The sequence below is a fragment of the Malania oleifera genome, chromosome 13 (genome assembly GCF_029873635.1).
Source record: "Malania oleifera isolate guangnan ecotype guangnan chromosome 13, ASM2987363v1, whole genome shotgun sequence".
NCBI classification, from domain to species: Eukaryota; Viridiplantae; Streptophyta; class Magnoliopsida; order Santalales; family Ximeniaceae; genus Malania; species Malania oleifera.
Window position 1 is genome coordinate 18,795,711 of NC_080429.1, and position 16,831 is coordinate 18,812,541.

Genomic DNA, 16,831 nt, shown 5'->3' on the forward strand with positions numbered 1-16,831 from the left:
AACACACAACAAAATCTATAAAACCAGTTCAGAATGAAACAACCTATGTAGACTTGGATGATGTTCTAGAAGGTGTCGGGACACGACACCGAAACACTGAGAATCCCAAAGCAAAGGAGACACAACAGCAAAATGCTAAGAATCCTCATGCAGAGGAACCTGTTCAGAATGAAACAACCTATGTAGACTTGGATGATGTTCTAGAAGGTGTCGGGACACGACACCGAAACACTGAGAATCCCAAAGCAAAGGAGACACAACAGCAAAATGCTAAGAATCCTCATGCAGAGGAACCTGTGGAGCATATCGTCGCACCACCGCTTCCTACTCCAACTCTGAAGCTTAGGAGATCTTCTCGACTGCATATACCAAATAAGAAGTATATGAATTATTTACTTCTTCCAGATAGAGGAAAACCAAATGCTATGATGAAACATGTCAGGCAAGAGATTTGAGCAAATGGTGATAAAGGACGAGATGAAGTCCCTCACCTCCAACAAAACGTGGGAACTAGCTAAGTTGCCCAAAGGTAAAATGGTTCTTCACAACAAGTGAGTGTACATGATCAAAGAGGAGCATGATGGATCTAGGAGATACAAAACTCGGTTGGTAGTTAAAGGCTTCGAGCAAAATGAAGGAATTGACTAAACCGACATATTTGCACCAGTTGTGAAGTTAATAATCATCACATCAGTCTTGAGCATTGTTGCCTCGAAGAGCCTACATCTCGAGTAGTTGGATGTGAAGATGGCATTTCTTTACAGTGATCTTGATGAGGAGATTTACATGCAACAACCAGAAGGATTCTCAATAAAAGGTAAAGAAGATCTTCTGTGCAAATTAAAGAAGAGCTTGTACGGTCTCAAACAAACTCTCAGGCAATGGAACAAAAAATTTGACAGCTTTATGCGCAGGAAATATTTTCAGAAGTGTAATGTCAACCACTATTGCTCTTTCAAAAGGTATCAGTCCAATTTATCATTATATTTCTATATGTCGATGACATGTTAGTCGCAGGATCATATATAGAATAGATTAGGAAATTAAAATAACAAATGTTAGAGGAGTTTGACATAAAGGACTTGGATTCGGCAAAACAAATACTTGGGATGCGGATGTCCAAAGATAAGTAATAGGGAATGTTGCAGTGATGTTAGTCGGGGTATATTAGTCGTATTTTACATAGATTCAACATTAGTAGTGCCAAAGTAGTAAATACACCATTGGTCGGTCACTTCCGCCTCTCCAAGGATTAGGCTCCCCAGACAGATGAAGAGAAGGACTTCATGACTAAGGTACCTTATGTCCAGCCATTGGAAGTCTCATGTACGTCATGATTGGTACCAAACTAGACATTGGTCAAGCAGTGGGAGTTGTCAGCAGGTTCATGTCAAATCCAAGGAAGACTCACTGGGAAGCAGTGAAGTAGATCTTGAGATATCTATGAGGTACTATTGATAAGTGCCTATATTTCTTCAAAGGAGACTTGAAAATTCAAGGGTATGTTGATGCAGATTTTAATGGTAAAAATGATCACTGTAGAAGCACCACCGAATATGTGTTCACTGTTGGCACAACAGCTGTTAGTTGGATGTCACAAATACAAAAGATTATTGTCCTATACTCTACAAAAGTTAAGTACGTAGTAGTGACATAAGCCAATAAAAAGATGATTTGGCTTCAAGGATTGTTGACAGAGCTCGGAATAAAGTATGAGAGAAATGTTTTGCACAGCGACAGTCAGATTGCGATACATCTGACAATGAACTCTGCATTTCATTCCAGAACCAAACACTTTGGACTACATTATCACTTCGTCAAATCTTTGTTGGAGGATGGAGTGTTGACACTTGAAAAAATCCAAGATAGCAGGAATCCAGCAGATATGTTGACAAAGGTGGTGACTACAGAGAAGCTGAAGTTGTGCTCAACTTCAGTTGGTCTTCATGCTTAAAGACAGATTTCAGCACATCATTTATCTATATACTGCTTGAAATGGTGTCTCCGTCTCCAAGTGGGAGATTGTTAAGCTAAAACGGAAACGAAAAGTATTTTTGAGTATTGATGAGCAGATTAGGATGACCTGCTAAGAGGCCAGCTTTGATGCGCTGGAGTGAGAATGTCGGTGTGCTAATCCATCCCATTGAATCCTATTAAAATACCTTCCTTTACTATCCATCCCATTCAACTATATAATATGAGAAGTATGTGCGTGAATGTGATGTGAGTGAGTGTGAGAGTATTGTGCTAAATGTGAGAGAAAGAAAGGTGTGAGAAAAGGGTTGAGTTGAGTGGTGTCTTCTCCTCTTTTATTTTCTCTCAAGTTATAGTGAAATTGGGTGTGCTCTGTGGACGTAGGTTAGATTAGACCGAACCACGTTAAATCTGGTGTTCTTATTTTGCGTATTTATTTTTGATTGTGTGTGATTGTTGTTCCTAGATCCCTAACATAACCAACACATCAATGCATTCAATCAAATCACAAGTGATTTAATGTAGGTTTATGTGAAATTCGAGGACGATGACAAGGCGCTGATGCTACTGAATTCCCTGCCAACGTCTCACGCGTATGAAAACTTGGTTACAACTCTGTCATGAGGTAAAAAAACTCTAAATTTGGAAAAGGTAACAAGTGCATTGTTGGGATTTCACCAAAGAATGAAGATCATCGATGAAATTTCACGTGGTAAAGAGCTTGTAATGAAGAGTAACCATGAACGTGGAAGAGGATAATTCAGGAATGGATCGAATCAAAATAAGTCTCGATCGCAATCCAAGAAGAAAAAGGATATCCGGTGTTTACAGTGCGGTAAAAAGGGGCACACAAAACTGGAGTTTCTAGAATGGAAGAAAGAGAATGCTAAAAATCAAGAAGATACTTCAAAATTAGCAAATGTAGTTGTAGAAGGAAATTCAGAATCCAGTGATGGTGATATACTTTCAGTTTCGTCGGGGTCGAATCGCCTCATGTACTCTTCGATCCTAGACTCGGTGTGTTCTTACCACATTACTCCAAACAAGGAATGATTCAACACTTACAGGTCGGTTAATTCTGGTTCTGTCCTTATGGCTAATGATGTTTCATGTAAAATCATTGGAATAAAAAAAATGTAAGAATTAAGATGTTTGATGGTGCTGTAAGAACTTTATGTGATGTAAAACACACACTAGGCCTAAGGAAGAGTCTCATTTCATTAGGCACTTTGGGTTGTAAAAGATTCAGTTACAAGTCCAAAAGTGGAACTGTGAAGGTATGTAAAGGCACTCTAATAGTGATGAAAGGGCAGAAGTTAGAGGAAAACATCTATGCACTGCTGGACACTACAGTTATAGGTGGAGCTGCAGCCGTGGATTCTGAATTTGATGGCACCATTTTGTGGCATATGCGGTTAGGGCATATGGGTGCATATGGGATAAAAGGACTTCATAAGAGGAAACTCTTGAAGGGTATGAAAATATGCAAGCTGAATTTTTGCAAGTTTTGTGTTCTTAGGTAGCAAAACAGGGTGCAGTTCAAAACAACAATTCATAAGACAAAAAGTATTTTTTATTACATTCATTCTGATGTTTAGGGGCCTATGAGAGTAGCATCACGAGGTGGACATGTGTATTTTGTGAGTTTCTTTGATGATTACTCACGTAAGGTCTGGGTGTACTTCATGCGGCACAAGTCAAATATGTTTGTCAGGTTTAAATTGTGGAAAGATGAGGTGGGAAACCGTACCAAGAGGAGAATTAAATGCCTTGGGTCAGAAAATGGGACCGAGTACGCTAATTTGAGGTTCATGGAGTTTTGTGAGCAGTAGGGCATAAGGAAACATTTCGCTATTCGCCGAACACCACAACAAAATGGTGTGGCTGAAACGATGAACCGAACTCTGGTTAAGAGAGCTCAGTGTCTCAGGTTAAATGCAAGGCTAATGAAGAACTTCTGGACCAAGGCAGTTAGTATGACTTGTTTCTTAGTAAATCGGTCGCCAAAGGCATCACTAAAGGGGAAAGTTACAGAGGAGGTATGGATGGGTAATGCGGTAGACTACTCTAGTTTGAAGGTATTCGGTTGTCCAACCTATGTGCACATATCTAATGAGGAGAGATCAAAAGTTGACGCAAAGACTCTGCATTTTTTTAGGATATCAGAAAGGTGTGAAGGGGTTCAAGCTAGGGATCCAATGGCAAACAAGGTGGTGATCAGTAAAGATGTAATTTTCGATGAAAAAGGTATGGCGAAGTGTACTCAAGAAGATGATGAAGAAAAACAGGAGCCAGAAAACTGGAGCAGAGATGAGCTTGTTATGCATGTGGAGTTGATTTAGGGCAATGATCATGATGCCCCGATTGCAGGGAGTTCTAGCTCGGGAAACCAGCAAGTTGACTATGTTCCTATATAAAAATCCAGACGCACTATCAAAACACCGCCCAAGTATGGATTTGATGATCTGGAATCTTATGCTTTCGTTACCAGTTGCAAAAATTCAACTACTTTTCAAGAGGCAAAGCACAACCAGGAGAAAAGTATATGAATGGGTGCTATGATGGAGGAAATGGGGTCATTGCATAAGAACCAGACTTTGGATTTGGTGGAACTTCCAAATGGGAAGAGGACAATAAGTTGCAAATGGGTATATGGGAAGAAGGAAATAATTTCAGAAAATGAATGAGAGAAATTCAAGGTACGGTTAGTGGCAAAGGGATACTCACAAAATAAAGGAGTCGATTATGATGAAATCTTTTCATTTGTAGTCAGACACACTTCCATCAGGGTAGTGTTGGGATTAGTAGCACATTATGATGTGCATTTGTACCAAATGGATGTGAAGACAGCATTTCTAAATGGTGACTTGAAGGAGCAGATCTATATGGTACAGCCAGCAAGATTCAGTCAACCCTGGCAGGAACATTTAGTTTGCAAACTGAAATAGTCTCCAAGGCAATGGTACAAACATTTTGATTCCTATATGATCTAGATAAGCTACAGAAGGTGTGAGTATGATTGTTACGTGTATGTGAAAAATCTTAATGATGGTTCTCTCATTTTTTTTATTGTTGTATATTGATGACATGCTAATTGTTGCGAATGACATGACTGAGATAAATCAGTTGAAGGCTCTATTGAATAAAGAGTTTGACATAAAAGATCTTGGTGCAGTCAAGAAGATACTTGGGATGGAGATTCATCGGAAAGTTATGTGAGAAAAAATGTTGGAGAGGTTTAACATGACTGATGCAAAACCGATATGTACACCTTTAGCGAATCACTTTAAATTGTCTACCACTGAATGCCCAACGATGGATGATGATATCCGGGACATGTCAAATATCCTCTATGCTAGTGTTGTGTGGTGTTTAATGTATGACATGGTATATACAAGACCGGACCTGCCATATGCATTCAGTGTGATGAGTAAGTTTCTTTCAAATCCAGGTAGACAACATTGTGAAATCGTTAAATAGATCTTCAGACACTTATGAGGTATTTCTTATTATGGCATCATGTTCGACAAGCAATAGAGTAATCTGTCAGTTGTGGGTGATGCAGATTATGCAAGAGATTTGGATGACAGAAAGTCTACAACGGAGTATGTATTCACTCTTGTGGGAAGACCTATTTGTTAAAGGTCCATAGTATAGTCTCTAGTGGCATTATCAACAACTGAGTTGGAGTATATGGCAGTCGCTGAAACTACAAAAAAAGCGTTGTGGCTTACTAGTTTAGTCAAAGAACTGGGCATACAGCAAGGTGGAGTTGAGCTGCATTGTGACAGTCAAAATGTCATCCATTTGGCAAAGAATCAAGTATATCATGCTAAAACCAAACATATAGCTGTAAAGTTCCACGGGATCCATGACTTGATTTCTTCAGGTGAACTTGTGCTAAAGAAAGTTCACACTTCTGAGAATACAACGTATATCTTGACGAAACCCGTTACCACAAATAAATTCAAGCATTATTTGAACTTACTTCATGTCTCCAGTTGTAGAAAGGAGATGATCCCAACTTAATGTCCTAAGGTCAAGGTGGAGCAACAGGTTATGTTTTCGATTTCTCCTAAGGGACATGTGTTCGCCAAGGTGGAGATTGTTGTGATATGTGGTTCACATACTAAGTGGAAAGCATGCACAAAGGGGAAACATGAAAGAAATCAATATGCAGCACGAGAAACCGTCGACGATAATCCCCTAATCGTCAACAACTTGGGGCAGCGACTGAGAGAATTTACATTCTTTCTAAAACCGTCAATGGTATGACATAAATCGTCGGCAATTTGACTCGAAAACCAGCACAGATTTTCAAATTTTAAAAGAGGGACGTTAAGTTAGCTGAGATTTGGAAGGAAAACCTCCAAGAACTCTATTTATATGTCATTTTTTAAGTATTTTGTAATGTTGTTCGTGTCTTGACACAAAATAGTAAGAAAGATTACTGATAGCTCCTGTGGATGTAGGCATTGTCAAAACACATAATCCTTTGTCTCTTGTTATTACTTTCATATAATCTGCATGGTTGTATTGTTATGTATTTTTATCATTGAGTGCTGCATTTGTTTGATCCAATATTGTGCAATTCAATTTATACAATATATACATTTCTTAGCTAATCTAAAAGAAGGAAAAGAAATGGATTGGAAGTTTGGGAAAATTAAAAAACTCACCTCCATGCCCAAAGCCTAAACATGCTTTTTGTGAGCCTTTATTTATACAGCAAAAATAGCTCATCTCCCATTTGTACCCTCTCACTCCTTAACATTACTATCCTGTTAGGGTGTTAAAAAAAAAATAGTGGTTAAAGGGATTCCATTATAATCTACATCAATATGTTATATTATAAAACCATCAAATTCGATTAGATTGCATCATAGATCATCATATCATCATAATTGAAGGCAAGCAATTCAGAGAAATTTTTGAATACGCACCAAAGCCCATGTCGTCCTATCAATAGTTAACATGCAAACAAGAATCAAAGAAACATACACAATTAAAGAAAAAAATGAGGCTAATTAGGATCGGAAATTTGGATATAAAAGAATTTTAGAGAGAGAGAGAGAGAGAGAGAGAGAGAGAGAGAGAGATTATATCATGACACTTCTGTTCTCAACAAAGCCCTAAAAATGGAGATCGAATCAAAGCATCAGAAGCATAAAAAATACACATCAAATTCATAAACCAGAAACTGTTCACTGATTTTTTATTTTTTATTTTCAGTTTAATCATGCAAGTACAAGAACATGAAGGCGTGTGTATGCATAAAAGAGGATAGAACTGAGCCCCAAATAATTAAATCCTTCGGCGGCGTGATGGGCTTCTCTATTGGGAAAACGGCCATAGGTTCATGCATAGAACTACAGTCCGGGCATAAGGCAGCACAAGTTCATGCAAATAAAATAAAACAGGCCACCAACAACACATCATATATACAGACACACAGAGAGAAGCATGCAGATAAACTAAAAAAGCCACCAGCACATCATAGAGAGAGAGAGAGAGAGAGAGAGAGAGATGCATGCAGATTTAATAAAACAAAAAATAGGCCACCAGCACATGAGAGAGAGAGAGAGAGAGAGGGGGGAGACAACATGCCATCTTCACCAACCTGAACTCCTACTTGATTCCCGTATTTTCAAGCCTACTACAAACTTTTGTTAAGCATATGAAAAAATGGGAGAGGAACCTTTCAACTTTCGAGTAAACCAATGAATCTCTCTCTCTCTCTCTCCATTTCATTTGCCCATTTATTTATCATTTCCCCATTATTTCTAGAGCCCTGAAGCACAATGCGGAATAGTTTAAGCACTTGGCTACTATTCTTGATAGGAATGGTGAGTTTGGGAGACACGTTCGAGGCCTACCCCATGTAGAGAAAACAAGAGTGCGGGGTCCAATCTTAACACCACAGCCCATTAATTAGTGGGCAACAGCCAAACCCAAAGGACATTTTTAAAGTTTAAATATGCATAATCATAGAGAATGAACAAGTCCAGACAAATTGCCCTTTCAAGTCATGAACTCTATTACCCAATCCCTAAGCTATGAACTTATTAAACAACTAGCTAGGTTAGTGCACTAAATTATGATATAATACTTAAAAATTTTAGTTCTTCTAGTTTTATGCATTAGGATAACTATGATTTTTCCTATTATGAATTGATGGATTCAAGCCATTTCAACCTAGTGGGACTTAAAGATTGATTTTTTGTTGTTATTGTTTATGAATTGATGGATTCAATCTTCTTTGTCGTTGTTGTTGAATATGAATTGATGGATTCAATCTTAATGAGAGTGCAATACAACCATAGTACCAGATAAATAGAGAGCCATTTTACTTGCCTACTCAACAATGGTAAATTAGAATACCAGTTTCCAGCAATTATTTTCTCAATTTTCTAGAACCAATACATGATGAATTGATGATGATGATGATGATAATGATGATGATGATGATGATAATGATGATGATGATGATTAGACCTTCCATCAAGTAGCCTTCTTTTGAAGGTTCTCTATAATGAAAGTCCTTTCAATGCATAAATTAGGAAAGGTTTCCCAATTGAGAATGACCCTGTAGGCCATAAAGGAGACCCAAAAGAATTCACTTTTAACTAAAGTAAGAAAGCCTCTTAAACACAGCAAAAGAACATCCAACTTTTCTCAGGTGGTGGTTATAAAGAGAAAATCTCAACTTATTGCTCCTAAAACAAATCAGCTGAAGTTTTAGTATTAATGAGAGACCACTGAGATAGATAACTAAAAGGCTTGGGACAATGACAGGGTTTGGTTCTTCCTGTGGAGCATGCAAGTTCTTGAGGAGAAAGTGCGTGAGCGACTGCGTGTTTGCTCCATACTTCTCTTATGACCAGGCCGCAGAACATTTTGCAGCAGTGCACAAGGTGTTTGGTGCAAGCAATGTCTCCAAACTATTGCTACACCTTCCTGAGCAAAATAGAAGTGAGGCTGCTATGACCATTTCCTATGAAGCACTGGCACGGATACAGGATCCTATATATGGTTGTGTAGCACATATCTTTGCGCTCCAGCAACAGGTTCCTAGCCATACTTTAGAATTATCTTTTGTCTTAAGATCATTATGAAATTTTTATCTAGTTTCACTGTGAAGTTAAAAAGGTACTACTGTCTTCCTTTGCAGGTGGCCAGCCTACAAAAGGAGATAGAAATTCTCAGCAGCCGAATGGCAAATTCTGCACTTAATATTGGATATAATAACCCAAATAATGGGTTACAATTTCATATGCAGCAGGATGCCACAAGCATACAGGATTATATACATCAACAGGCTTTACTACTTCCCGAAACAGCAAATGCAAATACCGGTTGGATTGTCAATAGCCAAACAGATCTACAGATTCCTCCTGAATTTGGATGGGAGAACCAAACCCCTATTTGGGATTGCGACTCAGACCCTCCGGAGGGAGTCACAGGAGGAATGGAACAAGAGATCTTTGCACATTATTCATGGTTGGACAACAGCAGCATCATTTAAAACCTGCAGCCTGGGGTTTATATTTGCTTGTGGTGTTGGCAAGACTTGCGTTATACGGAAAGAAGGATTTTCTCCAGATGGGAACCAGTTTTGCACTAGCCCAAGTTTTGCAACTCCTGTTTATGTACATAAGCATGGTTCCCAAGGTATTGGTGTATGTTTTAGTTTGAACTTCTAAGCAAGCAACATGTTCTCTTTTCTAAAAATTCCATCTAACCTTTGTAGCGGATCATAGAAAAAATATGGATAAAAAGGTCAACTGCATAGCAGACCATTTTTAATTCAGTACATCCATCAGAACTCATCTTGGTTACTATGGTTTTTCTTCCCTCCTTCCACCACTCATCCCATACCCCACCACCACCCCACCAAAAAAAAAAAAAACACAAACACACACACACCTTAACTAGAAAAACTTGTTAAAGAAATTTTTTTAAAAATGAAATGAGGATTGCAATCCAAGGGATTAAGAAATAAGAGAATCTGAAAAAGAGGAGGTGACGTAAAGGAAAATGCCGAGCTACTGATGGGACACATAAGTACAACTGCAGCAAGCACGTGCATGCACAGGCACATAAGCAAGAGCACACAAACATTTTGGACCAACGTAGTTCTTGGAGAAATTTCAAAGGTGGTTGAAGACACCAGTAGAAATTTTCCACAGGAGGCTCTATTTGTTGCCATTGAAGTCATTCCAGGCATAACAATGTAGGGTTTGCTATACAATGGAAAAGATTATCAGTAGAAAGGTCTATACATCAATCCCACAGAATTTAAGATCAACTTGTTTAACGATGTCATCAAAATAAACAAAGTTCCTACTAGGAAATTGCTTTTGAAAACATATACTTCATTACTTTGTATTGAAAAAGGAAATGACGAAGGAAATAGTTCTACTTCAGAAACAACAAAGAGCAAATGTACACACCTATGAAGAGATGACCCTTCACCAATTGGTATGTAACCACAATAAATATGTAACCAACATGAAGCACAATCCATGTTGGGTTGGCCCAATAAATCCAAGGGGTTTGATGGGCTCAAAAGTTAAGTGAACTCAGAAATGCTGCCAACGTGATCAATATTTAGTAACATCTGATTTACCAATTGTAATTATCTCGTAAAGGTCTTATGAAGATAGGTACCACTGTTGGGCATGAGCAAACTGCGCAAGCAGGGCATAACAAGAGAACCAAACAATATTGCCAAGAACTACTTTGCCAATGAGATAATTCTTGCATACAATTAGGAATGGCAGCAAAGTCACCCATAAAAGTTTGTTCAGGAATTGCTTTCCCCCTTGACCATCTACTCAAACACCATTCCATAGACTAGGAACTTAATCTTCAATAGGATGATCTATGGATTTAATTGATTACATAGGTTTACATCATCCCTTGTCCAGTAAATAATCAACTCTACACTGGAAAATAGAGCTCATAATAAATCTAACTATTCTGCAAAGAAGCTTGCAAGAATAAAGCCGGAAAAAACAATTTAAAAGCAAATCATAATAATGATGATGATGCATTTTCCATTATAAATTATTTAGTTCTCATAGATTATCCATTTGGCAACAAAGAAAAGAAAATACAATATAATCGGGAGAAACATAAAATAAATAAAATTTTAACCCCTCTTTTTCCACCCAATTTCTGTCAGTATTTTTGGGACGTAAAAAATTAAGGGGAAAAATAAAAACCATGTATTTCCTCAGAAATAGGTGACAACAGAAGAACACACCTCCTGGCTTTCAAAAGTGTACAAACTTTATCCATAACAAAAACCTCACACATATTCAGGGATCAAGCCCCTGTACAACAGAAGAGAAAGGAATAAAATTAGTATAGAATAAGCAAAGAAATGCCAAAAAAAAATGATGCAGAAAACTAACCTGCATCAAGAGCACCACTCTCTGGCATTTTGGAACATCCGCAACCACGGGCTGGGCCCTTTCTTGTCAACATCCCACTGCTTTGGATACCATGGGAACTGCCACATCAAGAAGCAACGCTCTGGATGAGGCATCATGGCTAAATGCCTACCATCTGGAGAACAAATTGCTGCCACACCCAGAGGAGATCCATTTAGATTGAAAGGGTAGACTTCTGTCGGTTTTCCATCATCATCACAGTATCTTAATGGGGCCAAATTTGAATCAAGCATGTGACTCAATATGCCATCATCAGGGAAATATGCTCTACCCTCACCATGCGCAGCCCACACACCCAATGTGCTGCCCTTCATTCCTTTAAACATTATAGCAGGTGAGTCATTTATTGTCACACTTGTGAAGCGACACTCAAACCGTCCTGACACATTGTGGATGAATCTTGGCTGTGATGGATCCCCACCAGTGCCAAGCACACCACCAACGTTGGGGCCTGGAACCCACCCCAACAGAGCCATGAGTTGACACCCATTGCAAATCCCTAAACTGAAAGTGTCTGGCCGTTCATAAAACTCTTGAAATTGATTTAGAAGGGGCTTGTTGAATCGAATCGAAGCTGACCAACCTTTTGCAGAATCAAGCACATCAGCATAGCTAAATCCTCCTACAAACACAATTCCACAGAACTCATGCAGTGAGACAACCCCATTAAGAAGGTCAGACATCGTAACATCCCATGGTTCAAAACCAGCCGCATAAAATGCTGCTGACATTTCTCTGTCCCCATTGCTGCCTTCCTCCCGAATAACAGCCACTTTTGGTTTTGATATTGCAGCCATATATTTGTCCTCTGTAAATGCAGGAGTAAAGGACAATGCCCAAGCAGGTTCGCACCTACTCTTCAACCCTTCTTTTTCTAAATCCACACAAGAAGCTAACCTTTGAAACTTCTCCAGTTGAAAACTGGTTTCCTCCCACATGTCCCTCAGGTATGCCGTTTCCTCATTCAAATGGGCTATCCCATCAACCTTTAATTCGATCAAAGAATTGTGGGTTGTAGACCCAATAATCTCAGTTGAAACACCAGTCATGTTGAGCTTTTCTATTACCAAATCCAAGTTCTTCCTGCTAACCTCAAGAACAAGACCAAGCTCTTCTGCAAAAAGTGTTTGGAAAAGCCTATTTTTTGGGGAGGTCAAGTCCAAAAGAATGCCACAATTTCCAGCAAATGCCATCTCTAAAACACAAACAAGCAACCCACCATCACTAATATCATGTCCAGCAGAAATCAGATCCGCTGAAATAAGTTCCTGAACCCCCTCAAAAACTCTCTTAAGGTAAGGAACATCATCAATATCAGGGCACTCATCCCCAATTTGGTCAAAAACCTGAGCAAGAGCCGAACCACCTAATCGCCGCTTTCCCTTGGCCAAATCAATATGAAGCAGAATACCATCATCTCCTAACTTCAAATCTGGAGTCACTGTTTTCGTAATATCTGGACAAGTGACATAGGCACTGATTACAAGATTTCCTGGAGCCTTAACAACCTCACCTGAAGCACGGGCCGCCATGGAAAGACTGTCTTTTCCCCCATCAATAGCTATACCAAGTTCTATCATAGCTTCAGAAAGTGCCACTGCAGCATCATACATGTCAGCTCCTTCCCCATCAAGCTTGGCAGCATACATCCAATTCCCACTTGCTTTAACATCCGAAAGAGAAGTGATCTTTGCCCAAACAAGATTTGTGAGTGCCTCTCCAACAGCCAATCTTGCCATTGATTTTGGATTCAGCAGACCTTTGATTGGCTGTTCCCCAATTGCACATGCACCTCCAGTCAAGTCAGTATAACTCTGCGCAATTACTGCAACATCAGAAAGTGTAATTTGCAAGGGACCAACAGTTTGCTGCTGTGCCACAAGACCAGTTACACACCTATCAACTTTGGTTGTTAAAAAGCGCTTTGAACAGACAGATGGAAGTCTTAGCACCCGCTTCAGACAATCTATCACCGTGATGCCAGGAGCAATATCGAGTGGTTCTCGAGCATAAGCCATATGATGGAATTCAAAACATTTCTGAGGCATGTCCCCAAGAACTTTCTCGAGCTCAAGATCAACAGCAGGAACAGGTGGAGGGAGTCCTTTTGCACGGCTTCTCTGAGTAGCTAAGCTATCAACTAGAACAACACGCCCCTCACCACTTATAGCTCCAATAACAGCCATAGAGACCCTTTCTCTTTTACATATTGACTGTAACATGCTACGGCTTTCAGGCTTCACCAAAATTGCATCTTGTTCTTGGTATTCAGCACCCCATATCTCCAAAACTGACATGGTATGGTCACCAACTACAATTGCTCGGATATCAATCTGAGCACCCTTTGGGTATATTATTTCCTTCACGACATTACAGTTCCCACCAGCACCCTGATCATGAATACTGATGATCGGATTATTCTCTCCCATTTCAATGCAAGAACGAACAACACGATACAATTTCTGCGCCATTTCTGCATCTCCGCGCTGTACAGCATTAAAATCAAGCTCAGCATCATTCTGGCCACTAACCATGCTCGATGCAGCTCCACCTCCCATACCAATACGATATGCAGGACCTCCAATTTTTACAACTAACATTCCAATGTCTGGCTCTCCTTTTGATATGTGGTTGTGATCAATCTGTCCGATTCCCCCGCTGAACATGATTGGCTTTAACCATTCTCGCCTTTCCCCACTAGGGAGCCTCATTCCAAAAGTTCTTGTATAGCCTTGAATCAAGGGCTCTCCAAACTTGTTCCCATAGTCTGATGCACCATTGCTAGCATCAATGAGAATCTGCAGAGGGGGAGCCAAGTTTGCTGGGTATGAGAATGACGAATCTTCCCATGGAGCATAAGATCCTTCTATATTAAGGTTCCCAACACAATAACCAGCAGTAGCAGCAACAACAAACGACCCCCTTCCTGTAGCATGGGTATCCCTGATACGCCCCCCTGCACCTGTCTCTGCACCAGGGTAGGGAGCCACTGCACATGGGAAATTGTGAGTCTCAGCTGTGAATAAAATATCAAGGTCACAGGCAGCAGTATCCAATGCACATGTTGAACCAGGACGAATTGGTCTCAACTGCTTCACAGGAAATCCCTTGATAGCACTTGAGTTGTCCTTGAAGCCAATGACAGAATTGTTTGGATTAGCCTGCAATGTGCTCTTCACAATCTGCATTAGTGTCCTACTTACTGGATGCCCATCAATAACAATTTTTCCTGTAAAAAACCAGTGTCTGCTATGCTCACTATTTGACTGTGCAATATCAAATAATTCCACAGTTGTTGGGTTCCGCTTGATCTCATCCCTGAAAAGCCTAGTATAATACTGAATATCTTGCTCATCAAATGCCAAACCCATTTTCTGATTAATTTCCTCCAATGCCTCACGGCCCCTCTCCATGACTGGCACGCGCTGAACTTCCTCTGGAGCTACACTAGTCTCGAATGATGTCAGCTTCTGGGTATAAACGCATTCAGTCATTCGATCATGAACCATTGCAGCAAAGTCGTTAATCTGGCAATCTTGTAATGCATCATTGCCAGCCTTAACATACAACATATATCTCCTTGATCGTTCCACACGGGTCACCTCTGTCAGGCCACATGCTTGGCAAATTGATACAGCATTAGAAGACCATGCTGTTGTAAAAGACAACCGAGGGCCAACCTCAATAATCACTTTAGAAATGCCATCTTGTCTTTCTTTATCAAGAAAGCTCTCGGTCCCCAAATTTTCAGGCTCATAAGTTTCTTGAAGAAGCCACTTGAGAACTAAAAGTTTCTCACTTGAAAGCTCTGAATCTAGCCCAATATTAAAACACTGTTCAGTTTTCAAATCAATGATCTGATTTGAAAGTTTTGTCTGAACCAACTTAAGTAGTTCAGCAGTAGCACTACCCTGAATCAAAGGGATGCGATAAAAATGTAGAACATGTCCTGTTGAATCCCTAGTCTTGCTTGATTCTTCATCTAATGAAGTGCTTACAGCCCCTGAAACCACAGCTCTAGGCTTTGCTTGAGCAAAGCACCTCAAGGAACGAACTTCTCTCTTAGATAATCCATGTGCTCGACTTTGACTATAAAGTGTACCCCAAAGAGGACTTCTCTGACTATGATTGTCTCTCTTTTGCAAAAACAATTTCTGCCTATGGGAACCCTGTATGTATCAAATGAAAACACAATTGGCGTTACATTATATCTACTAGCTTACACAAAAGAGAGTTCACTAAAGAAACCACAAAAAAAATGAAGAATTCACCGAATAAAACATACACGCAAGAACTCAGCTGCTGTGATTTCCCAAGATGCAGCCATCGATCCTTCAGCTGTTACGAGAAACAGGGAATTTCAAATACATGTGCATTTATGTTGCTAAACACGAACAAAAAATAAATAAAATAAAATCTTTTCTCTTCGGCTCCAATCTGTCTCCACAAAACTGCTTCCAGATAAGAACAAGCAACAACAGGCTTACTTGTATTTTACAGTGTACAGAGTTTGTCCATTTTGTTTTTGAAAGTTCCACCACAGTTCTAAAAATTAAACTTTGTCGACAAATATGAGTTAACAATGCCCATTTTCGCGTTCAACAAGCTAAAAAGAACCCAAATTGACTAAATTTATTTCAGTATTTGAATTCCCGCGTCCATCAATAGGAAATTGCGCTTCAAAAGCAGGGCATGTAGAACCAAAATCCAAACGATCACTGGATTCATAGATTATACAATGATAGAATCTGAGGGAAGAGAGATATAGGAATAGATAGAAATTTCTAGCACCTTATCGAAAGAAGTCGTTGGAGCTGTTTGGATTCGTTCGTGCGTCGCCGCGGCGAGCGAGAGAGAGAGAGAGAGAGAGAGAGCGACTATGGAGTCTCACTGTCTCAGAGAGAATCCTCCCCGCTCCCGACTGGAGAAGAAAACCCCAGCGTACTCCAAACGCTGCGTTTCAAGGAATTGGGCGCCTTTTTTCTATTCTTGGTTCTTTCTCCTTGGGCGCCCGTCAATTAACCAAAGAAGCCCGGCCCACTTCGGTGCCCAAATCATTAAACTGCTGACTTGGCATTCGTTAATATGGAAATAATTTTAGATTATTACTAGAGTGTTGTAAATAAAATAAAGAGAGAATTATTAAGAAATTAAAGTAAAAAAAATTTAGAATTATAAAAATTCAGTAGTCTAATTCTTCAGAAATTATATGTCGCTAATTATCTTTTTTTTCTCAATTTTGGTTGTAAAATATGTCCTTATATAAGTAAAAATTATATTGGCATCCCAAAAGTCAATTCCATAATTAACCATTATGTAAGCATACCAAAAGTTATAACATATTCTCAAGATATCACATTTGTTCACATCATGATAAAAGTTTATTGACTTACACATGT

At 39.4% G+C, this 16,831-nt stretch overlaps 2 protein-coding genes across 2 annotated transcripts; one reads left to right on the top strand and one right to left on the bottom strand.

Annotated features, from left to right (window-relative positions):
* Positions 1-8,692: 8,692 nt before the first annotated feature.
* LOC131146920 (LOB domain-containing protein 33-like) lies at positions 8,693-9,789 on the top strand. The gene is made up of 2 exons (XM_058096772.1): positions 8,693-9,041; positions 9,146-9,789. The coding sequence occupies exons 1-2, from the start codon at positions 8,763-8,765 to the stop codon at positions 9,497-9,499; spliced, it is 633 nt and encodes a 210-aa protein (XP_057952755.1). The 5' UTR covers positions 8,693-8,762; the 3' UTR covers positions 9,500-9,789.
* A 1,206-nt stretch (positions 9,790-10,995) lies between these two features.
* Positions 10,996-16,445, bottom strand: LOC131146921 (probable phosphoribosylformylglycinamidine synthase, chloroplastic/mitochondrial). The gene is made up of 4 exons (XM_058096773.1): positions 16,224-16,445; positions 15,718-15,770; positions 11,394-15,601; positions 10,996-11,312 (listed from the first exon to the last, which is right to left on the bottom strand). The coding sequence occupies exons 2-3, from the start codon at positions 15,757-15,759 to the stop codon at positions 11,399-11,401; spliced, it is 4,245 nt and encodes a 1,414-aa protein (XP_057952756.1). The 5' UTR covers positions 15,760-15,770; positions 16,224-16,445; the 3' UTR covers positions 10,996-11,312; positions 11,394-11,398.
* Positions 16,446-16,831: the final 386 nt, after the last annotated feature.